Source organism: Periophthalmus magnuspinnatus, chromosome 14 (genome assembly GCF_009829125.3).
Source record: "Periophthalmus magnuspinnatus isolate fPerMag1 chromosome 14, fPerMag1.2.pri, whole genome shotgun sequence".
Classification (NCBI taxonomy): Eukaryota; Metazoa; Chordata; class Actinopteri; order Gobiiformes; family Gobiidae; genus Periophthalmus; species Periophthalmus magnuspinnatus.
The window spans coordinates 493,750-503,485 of record NC_047139.1 but is presented as its reverse complement, the minus strand read 5'-3'; the positions used below and the strand labels follow the sequence as shown (position 1 = coordinate 503,485).

The 9,736-nt window shown below is 45.9% G+C and overlaps 1 protein-coding gene across 1 annotated transcript; it reads right to left on the bottom strand.

Moving 5' to 3' along the window:
• Window positions 1-324: 324 nt before the first annotated feature.
• On the bottom strand, window positions 325-2,201 carry LOC117381478 (E3 ubiquitin-protein ligase TRIM21-like). The gene has a single exon (XM_033978456.2). The coding sequence runs from the start codon at window positions 2,087-2,089 to the stop codon at window positions 437-439; it is 1,653 nt and encodes a 550-aa protein (XP_033834347.1). The 5' UTR covers window positions 2,090-2,201; the 3' UTR covers window positions 325-436.
• Window positions 2,202-9,736: the final 7,535 nt, after the last annotated feature.

Genomic DNA, 9,736 nt, shown 5'->3' with positions numbered 1-9,736 from the left:
GGTCTGTGGCCCTCCGCTTCGAATATGTTTTGAGATGTGGCCCTCGATGAAAAAAGTTTGGACACCTCTGCTATAAGGAGACGAACTTGGTACTTTTCAGTGCACTTCAAAATATAGAGTAAAAAGTATACACAGTAAATGTACATAAATAAAGTACAGATACCTCAAAATTATATTTAAAGAGGAGGTATTATGTAAAATCAAGTTAATTGTTGAAAAATTCAGCACAAATCTTTATCAAAATCACAGCATTTGAAGCTTTATTAGATCAGAATCTGCAAGAAGTACTTTTGATATACCTTTTCACTCTTTAAGTACATTTATAAACAGGTACTTTAATACTTTTACTTGAGTAACTAAACTGAGTACTTCTTCCTCCACTGGTTAACAGTTAATGCCCATAGAAGTGTAATACTCCTCTTTAAGTGCGGTACTTTTACTTTTGTACTTTGTCACTGCTCAATGTCTCCACTGCAGTGAGGACCAGAGGAGCAGAGTTTGATCCTCCGTCATTTAAACTGGGACTGAAATATGGAAACAGATTCTTCCTGAAGCAGCAGTTTGTGAAGGAGAAGAGGAGATCTGCAGAATGTGCATCATAAAAGGAGACCAGACCCTTTCCATAGTCCACAAACACCCCCACCTTCTGAGGAGCTCTCTGAGGAGACAGAGGGACAGGAGGAGAAGAACAAGCGATGTACTCATTTTTGTTTCTTAAGGTGATGCTCCACAGTCCATGTTCAGGTGTTAGACTGATCTTTCCCTTCCTGTTGATGGACTCTTGGGTCACTCCTAAATCCCACTCTGTTTTCCCTTTGACCTGAACCTCAAAGTAAAACCTGCCTGAAGAGAAACTCTGTTTTCCTAAAACCGAAACACATGTATCAAACCTCAGAGGAGAATCTGGGAGCTGCTTCTTCACATCAGTGTGATGAACCTGTTTGAGATCTTCAGACAGAGCGAGTCGAGGATGAGCCGTGTCTGGATCCAGAGTCACCTCCACCGCACACTGCCGCACTCTGAGGAGTTCTAATCTTAAAGGCAGTTCTTTAAAGTCCTGAGAGAGACTGTTCTCCAGCTCAGACAGAGCCCGGGTCACGATGTCCTCATACGTCTCCAGTTCAAAGCTCACGCTGCTCCACTTCTTAAGCCCAGCAGGGGGCGTGAGTGCAGGGCAACGCTGTAGAAAGTGAAGGGGGTCAAGAGAGCGTGAGAGACGTTTGGCCTCAGCGCCGCTCTGCTCCAGATCACAGATCTCCTGCTCCAGCCGCTGCACCAGATCCTGGGCTCGTCTGTGGCTCCGGCTCTGCTTCTCCTGGAGCTCCTCTAAGAAGAGGTCCATACGCCTCTGAACAGACTGCATGAGAGCAGTGAAGGCCTGCAGCCCCACAGTCCTCTCTCTGAGGGCCTCTGTCTCACTCAGCTCCAGGAGGCTCTGGATCTCCTGGATCTTCTGCCTCCTCTGCTCCACCATGTGCTGGCTCTGAGCCTGAGTCTTCAACAGAGAGGACCTCCTGCGCTTCCACGCCTCCTCCAGAGACAAAAACTCATGGTTCTTGTGCTCTAGAAGAGAGCACATCACACAAATGCTCTTCTCATCAGTGGCACAGAAGAGCTCCAGGTGGCGCTGGTGTGTGGGACACATCATGTCTTCCAGGTTCTCCACAGGCTCCATCAGCTGGTGTCTTTTCAGCCCAGAGACTGTGAGATGAGGCTGGAGGTGGCTCTCACAGAAGGAGGACAGACACACTAGGCAGGACTTGAGGGCCTTCAGCTTGGGCTCAGAGCACACGTCACACTGGACCTCTTTAAAGTCAGGCATGTCCTCCATAGATCTGCTCTCGTTCTTCTCCAGGTGAGACCCTGAGGCCACCTCCTTCAGGAGCGTGTTGACCTTGAGCTGTGGTCTGCTGTGGAACACCTCGTTACACAGAGGACATGTGCAGGGCCCATCAGTGTCCCAGGCCTGAGAGATGCAGCGTCGGCAGAAGTTGTGTCCACATGGAGTGGACACTGGCTCAGAGAACACCTCCAGACAGATGGAGCATAGGAACGTTTCCTCAGAGCTCCTTTCACTGGTGGAGGACATGTCTGAAACAAACCAACAATAGTTACTATCAAACTAAAGTCTTTTCAAAGTGAAAACTCTTATTGTGACAGGAAAGAGGTGAAGAGCTTTTATTTTGTAAGGCTTCAGGAGGATGTGGTGAGACTGGACTAGAAGAACATGTTAGTGCTGTGACCAGAGACTGTTTGGTGGTGACTAATGTCCAACACGGTCTTAGGAAAAGGCTGGTTATTCAATGTTACCATGATGACAGTAAAAACTTGTTGGAGTTCACCCCAGTGAACGAGAGGGTCACGTCCCTGCCCCTTCGGGTCGGGGACAGGTCTCTCACTGTTGTGTCGGCCTATGGGCCAAACAGCAGTGCAGAGTACCCGGCCTTCTTGGAGTCTCTGGGAGGGGTACTAGACAGTGCACCAACCGGGGACTCCGTTGTTCTCCTGGGGGACTTCAACGCCCATGTGGGTAACGACAGTGACACTTGGAGGGGCGTGATTGGGAAGAATGGCCTCCCTGATCTGAACCCGAGTGGTGTTTTGTTATTGGACTTCTGTGCTAGTCACAGTTTGTCCATAACAAACACCATGTTCGAGCACAAGGGTGTCCATCGGTGCATGTGGCACCAGGACACTCTAGGTCGGAGATCAATGATCGACTTTGTTGTCGTGTCATCTGACCTCCGACCGTGTGTCTTGGACACTCGGGTGAAGAGAGGGGCTGAGCTGTCAACTGATCACCACCTGGTGGTGAGTTGGATCCGCTGGCGGAGGAGGAAGCCGGACAGACCTGGCAGGCCCAAGCGCATCGTGAGGGTCTGCTGGGAACGTCTGGCGGACCCTCTGTCAGAGGGGTCTTCAACTCCCACCTCCGGGAGAGCTTCTCCTTGATCCCGGGGGAGTCTGGGGACATGGACTCTGAGTGGGCCATGTTCTCCACCTCTATTGTCGATGCGGCTGCTCGTAGCTGTGGTCATAAGGTCTGCGGTGCTTGTTGCGGCAGCAACCCCTGAACCCGGTGGTGGACACCGGAAGTAAGGGATGCCGTCAAGCTGAAGGAGTCCTATCGAGCCTTGTTGGCTCGCGGGACTCCTGAGGCAGCTGATGAGTACCAGTGGGCCAAGCGTGCTGCAGCTCGGGCAGTCACAGAGGCAAAAACCCGAGGTTCAGAGGTTAAGAAGAAAAGGTCAAAGGTCAGAGGTTAAGAACTATTGGATTGTGTGATTTGAGCATTTTGTTTTTCTGTATCCATGACGGCCCTGCCTGAAGCTAGCTATGCTAACCAGCTAGCTCTTAATTGCTCCAGTGTTTTTAGAGCAAATATGGCAGAAGATGTTCCAGACTAAACTCTCTGAACGTCTCGTCTCATCACCGACCGAAACAACAGAGAGAGGCTTAGAAGAAGCTTTCCTGTTGTGTCACCAGAGCTCACCTGGCGCCCCCTGGAGGCTGCTGTGATACTGCAGGACACAGAGGATGGACACAAATGTCCTGAGGGCTGTTCCCCATCTCAGACGGGCCTGATCTGATGAGTCAATTCAATTCATTTATTTTTGTAACGCCCAAAATCACAACAACAGTTGTCTGAAGGGCGTTCATGTTTTGGTTGATGGGGGAAACCGTAGTACCCGGAGGAAACCCATCCAGGCACGGGGAGAAACATGCAAAACTCCACACAGAAAGGCCTGGGCGACCCGGGGATCGAACCAAACCTTCTGCTGTGAGACATGAGCCACTCAGCCACCGTGATATACACACAAAAACAAACAACACACAAAAACAAAACGACAGGAAAAATCAGACATAACAAGAAAAATCGGCCAGGCGAGGAGGAGGGAGGGGGCGGAGGAGGGCCAGGCGAGGAGGGCCAGGCGAGGAGGAGGGCCAGGCGGGGAGGAGGAGAGGGTCCAGCTGTCATCGGGGCATCTGAAAGAGTTACACTCGAGTCGAGTGTTTCCTGTTGAGCTGATGTACCTGCTCAGCTTAAACTGCCCCTCGGGGTCAAACACAGTGATACTGATGGATAAATAGAGCAGGATCTGACTGGGGAACGTTTCAGACGACTCTGTTCTTCAGGACAAAGCAGAGGACGTGTTTACAGCTGAAACATTTGGAGGAATATCAGACCATGATCTTTGTGACACTGAGATTTGTGTTTAGTGTTCAAAGTTCACATTTTAAACACACCCAAAGGGAGAAACGCCTGAGACAAGATCATCCGATGTATGAAGTATTACAGGTTTGGCCAGTTTTGTTTTACATAATGAGTCATTATGTTGTGGAGTTTGCAGATGCTTCTTGCTTTAGTTACTTCTGTCTTTACTTTGAGCTAAACGTGACCATTTTCTTTGTAATTAACAGTAACTCAATAATAATGCATTAATCTTAATCTGAAATATAAACAGATTATTTTATGAATAAAGTCTGAAAAGAGGAGACGTCTTGGAAAGTGAAAATAAAACAGTGGTTTTCAGTCCATCGTCTGTTTGAGCAAAGCTGATGTTGAATTAAACCAAATAAGTTTTTACATAAACAACAGAATGAATTTAACTTTAGTCGAATTAAACAACAGTAAGAAAAGAACCAGGGACAGGACAGTACTCGCAGTAACAATAGAGTAGTAGTAGTAGTAGCAGTAGTAATACTAATAGTAGTAGTAGTAGTAGCAGTAGCAGTAGTGGTAATAGTAGCAGTAGTAGTAGTAGTAGTAGTAGTAGTAAAGGGTCTATAAACACTGACCTGTGCTGGAGCAGACTGTTGAGGGTTTGGAGCCGTTGACGTGCCCTTGAGCAAAACCAGAACGAGTGTTTCCTGCTTCAGTCTGACTTTATTATAAGAGCAGAGGGAGGGGCCTCAGTCACACACCTGTACAGGTGAAGTGTCCCTGTCACACACCTGTACAGGTGAAATGTCCCTGTCACACACCTGTACAGGTGAATTGCCACCAGTGCAATTCATAAATATGGTAAAAAGTAGCAGGCCCAAAGTTGAGTCTTGGGGCACCCCTTTACTTAAATTTATTATTATTAAATCAATAAAGGGTCATTTCAGGCTCCAGTGGGTCCATATAAAACATTTAAAAACACAATAACAGTCTATAGTCTATAAAAGCAGCTCCTCCTGTTCCTCCAGAGGTCAGAGGTGAACCTGACCCTGTGTCGTAATGACTGGAAAATTGGACCAAACAATGCACAACTCAGGGAAGGTTTACAGTGTTTATTTACAAGTAGTGAATCAGGGTTCAAAAGTCTAGGTAGATCTGGCGGGGAACAGGAGACGGGGTGCAGGCCATGATCCAGGGGCGAAGCGAGTGGCACAAAGGGGATGAGGCAGGGAGCAGAGCGTGAGCCGGAGTCCGGGAGCGTGGGGCGCAGGGACGGAGACAGGACGACCAGAGCCAGGACAGGGAGCAGGGTGCGGAGCGGGGTCCAGAGACGTAGGGTGCAGGAAACAAGACAAGATGAGACTGTACCAGGACTGGGAAGCTGGGCTGGAGCGGAGCAGGGAGCGCAGGAGCCGGGATGGTCCAGAGAGCAGGATCTGAAGGGTGGCATACAAAATCCAATGAGCAGGATACAAAGAGCAAAAAATGCAAAAAGGCAAGACAAGCTAGAATATTCACGTGGACACGCGAACGATCTGGCCCCGAGTGTCTGGTCCTTGTTCCTCTTATCCACAGCAGGTGGAGGTAATTGCGCTGATGAGCTGCAGGTGCTTGCGGGAGGAGCCAGGAGCTCAGCCCAGCTCCGGCAGGTGGGGAAGGGAAAGAACAGGGCAGGAGACAAAACATGGAATGGGAACAGTGCGGATCATGACACCCTGCTCTGCTCAGGCATTATTAAAATTTTAATAATGCCTAAAATAAAATTTGAAATTAGAATTTCATTTTGTGAATCGAGGCGATTCATAAATTTATATTAAACATTTCTGATGACGGCGTTCAATGTAGGAGGATTATTCTGCACAAACAGAAAACTGGCCCTGGTCCATCGAGGGACTTTGAGTAAAATACAAACTGCATCATTATATGAAACCTGCAGCTTCTTCTATTTACTCTGACTGTAACTGCACCACAGGGGGGCAGTATAGAGTGGAGTCACCTTTGAACAGAGCTATTTCTGCATCACTTGTACAGTTATTTTAATGTAGCAAGTCCATAGACCTAATCTGGAAGCAAACAGGTGAAAAAGACAAAGTTTTTAAATGTTGATTAATTGAAATGGGGTCCTGGAGTGGCCTGTGACGAAAAGAAGTGAGTATAAGTGCACTGGCCACGTGCTTGGAATTCAACTGTTGAATTATTACTTACCTCTTGACCGTATCCCAATTCGCCAAAGTGCCCTTAAATGCAGCATTTGAACGGTGCATTTAAGGGCTTACGTAACTTCGGGCGTGACAAAACCTGTCCCATTTCGCGCACCTGACAAATGTGGCCAAAAATGTGCCCTGCGTTTCCATGGAGATCGACCGTAGCTGAAGCGTCCGAGCAGACTTCACGCACTGCTATTCCCATCATGCACCTCGCCTACGCAAAAAAGAGAGGAAAATGGAGCACGCTACGGAAAACACACGTTCAAATGTTTGTACTGGTTTACATCACAACAGAGCGACATGAAACTGTTAAAATGTGAGTAAAGATCTGAATGATGCGACTCTCAGTGACGTCCTGTTCATTTGTGTTTAATCTGTGTGTAACTGAGCAAACGTGAGCGGAATTATCTCTCACACTTGTGTTTTAGTGAATTATCCCTCACACTTGTGTTTTAGTGAATTATCCCTCACACTTGTGTTTTAGTGAATTATCCCTCACACTTGTGTTTTAGTGAATTATCCCTCACACTTGTGTTTTAGCGAATTATCCCTCACACTTGTGTTTTAGCGAATTATCCCTCACACTTGTGTTTTAGCGAATTATCCCTCACACTTGTGTTTTAGTGAATTATCCCTCACACTTGTGTTTTAGTGAATTATCCCTCACACTTGTGTTTTAGTGAATTATCCCTCACACTTGTGTTTTAGTGAATTATCCCTCACACTTGTGTTTTAGTGAATTATCCCTCACACTTGTCTTTAGGGAGCGACGAGCAGACGCCTGAGGGGGGAGAATGGACACTTATTCAGACAAATACTCAACTGACAGACAGACTGAAGTACGCTCTGTGTCACATTTCAGCACGAAGGCGCCTACACGGTGGAGGAGTACCCTTCGTCGGGCAGCAAAGTCTATAGTGGACACGCGTCCAAATGACCCACGTCCAGAGCGTCCAAGATGCGTGTCGGAGGCGTCTGCCCTCAAATGCAAAGGCGTCCAACTAGAGGCGTCCAGTGCATCCTTCATGTCCTGGTGTGAACGCAGCATGAGGTGTTCTGGTCAAAAGAGTCCCTTCCATCTTAAAGGAGCATCATCGCCATCTACTGTCTTGTAGGTCAAACGGTGTATTTCCTGTTAAAAACACCTGTCTGCTTTAAAAATCGTACAATTTCCTCGACTTGACCTGTACCACCACAGCCCAGGACGTTTCTCACAGTGAATTCCTTCATCCCTGAAACCCTCAGCCTCTTCTTCAACACTGCCCGGTCCATGTTATTGTCCCGACATCGTAACATGTTCCCCTGTGTCCTCCCCCTCCCGCCTCACACAGACCCGTCCCGTTCTTCTCTGTCAGACGCAGTGAACTGTTGAGCGCACCACGTCCCAGCCACAGTCGTGTTATTACAGCCTCATCCCAAAAGAGTCCCTGGGGAGCTGGAGCACCTTCAGACGTTTCCGGGGCAGCGGCTGTGTGCTGATGAGGAGGGGTGTCCACATATTTCAGCTTTTGAGTCTAGTCCGTTTTCTACAAGGTACAGTGCTAAAATAATAAACAGCTCTGTGCAATTTAACAAACTTTTGATTGGATAATAATCTGGAGTTTAACCCCCTGGAAAAGGGTGAGGCCACATTCTCTGGAAAGATCAGTTTTAAAATCACTGGTGCGTGATCAGATATCACATACTGTCATGTCTGGGTAACCAAGGGAATAGTTTTTGGTCATTTAAAAGGAATCATTTCTTGAATAGCTTTGGTGCACTGGGGAAAAGAAGAAGTGTTTAGATGTTGGATGGTTGAATTTCCACGGGTCCATCACACCGTAAACTTGAAGAGACTCATAAATACATCGAGCTGATTTTCATAAATTTAGGGCTAGAACAGTCCAGGGCAGGTTTAAGGTGCAGTTCAGGTCCTCAGCCAATATTAGCTCATGTGAGTCGAGGTCTGGTAAAAATGAGAAGAGACAATTGCCTTTGTCCCAATTAGGGGCATAGACATAAAAATAACAAAAAAATAAAAATAACAGGCCTATTAAATAATTTGCTTTGAGTGATGACATAACAGCCATATTTGTCCCTCAAGGTCTTAGTTTCCACATATTACACATCCCTGTGTATTAAAATGGCCTACTCTACTATTACTGTTAAAATGTGAGTGACACTGAGTGCACCTCCTCTGAGGAGGCCTGGACAGTCTTCGATGGGGACTAAATATTTAATTAATATATACTAAATATTTAATATAATTTATATATAAACTAAAAGAACCTGACCTGAGCCTGCTTTCCAATAACACACTATGGGGAAAAAACCACACCCCAGGAAATCAAAATTAACACTGATAAATCAAAACTAGTCTCAAGAGACATCAAACTTCTGGTTTCTAAAGTTCACATCACACTCCATCTAAAATGTAAAAATCTAAAATCATCCCACACAAGAATCTATGGAGATTACTTAAAAAATATGCACATTGTTTAGTAACAACAAAACTTATTCACCTGGGCTACTGAAGGTAAAAGTAACATTGTTTTCACCACTAGAAGGCGCATGGATGAACAATAAAATATTACCTGGTCAGACTGTGATATCTGACTGCAAAGGGAAAAATAAGGTTCACTGGAACAGTCTTAAGTGCTGCAATAACAGTCGTTTCACCACAGTCATGCACTCTTTTTTTTCCTTCAGAACAAACTCCTTGGCAGTCTTGGGGTCTTTGAACCTGCTCTTAAGTCCATCCTCAGTGTGGCCCCAGTGTGCACATCAGGCCTTCAGTACATCAAGATCACACAGACCAATGAAAGTTTGAAGTCCCAAAGTCCAAGTGTTGTTGCAAAACAAAGGTGAAACTCTGAGGGCCGCAGGTCCCTCAAGGCATCATTTAGACTCATGTTGTTATTGACATCAGACACAACATGGCAGCGACCAGTGAGGTCATTTGTGGAGAAGTGTTTTAAAGCAGTGCATTATGGGAGATCAGGCGGCCCTAGACTGACTCCAGTCTGAGAGATCCGCTGCAGGACTCATGGTACTACACCACTGTGTGTGCGTCTGTGAGTGAGAGTGTGGCTTTAGAGCTTTACAAATATCACTGTTTTTAACTGTTTTTATTTACTTTTACCATCATTTCAGAGCAGTTTTCTGTATCCAGTGCTTCTCTGTGGGAAAATGGTTCAGTTCATTGTACTTTTTAAGTTGTTTAAGTTGGACACTAAATCTAAAGTAAAATACGTTTATATAAAAATAATCTTGATCTGATTATGTATTAAGAAAGTAATGCTAATTAAATAATTATATTATATTCATTATTTTTATTACTGTTATTATTATTATTATTATTATTATTATTATTATTTTAACCTGT

What these genes read in the sequence shown, in the direction of transcription:
- LOC117381478 (XM_033978456.2), bottom strand. Translation starts at nt 2,089, where the DNA reads ATGTCCTCCACCAGTGAAAGGAGCTCTGAGGAAACGTTCCTATGCTCC.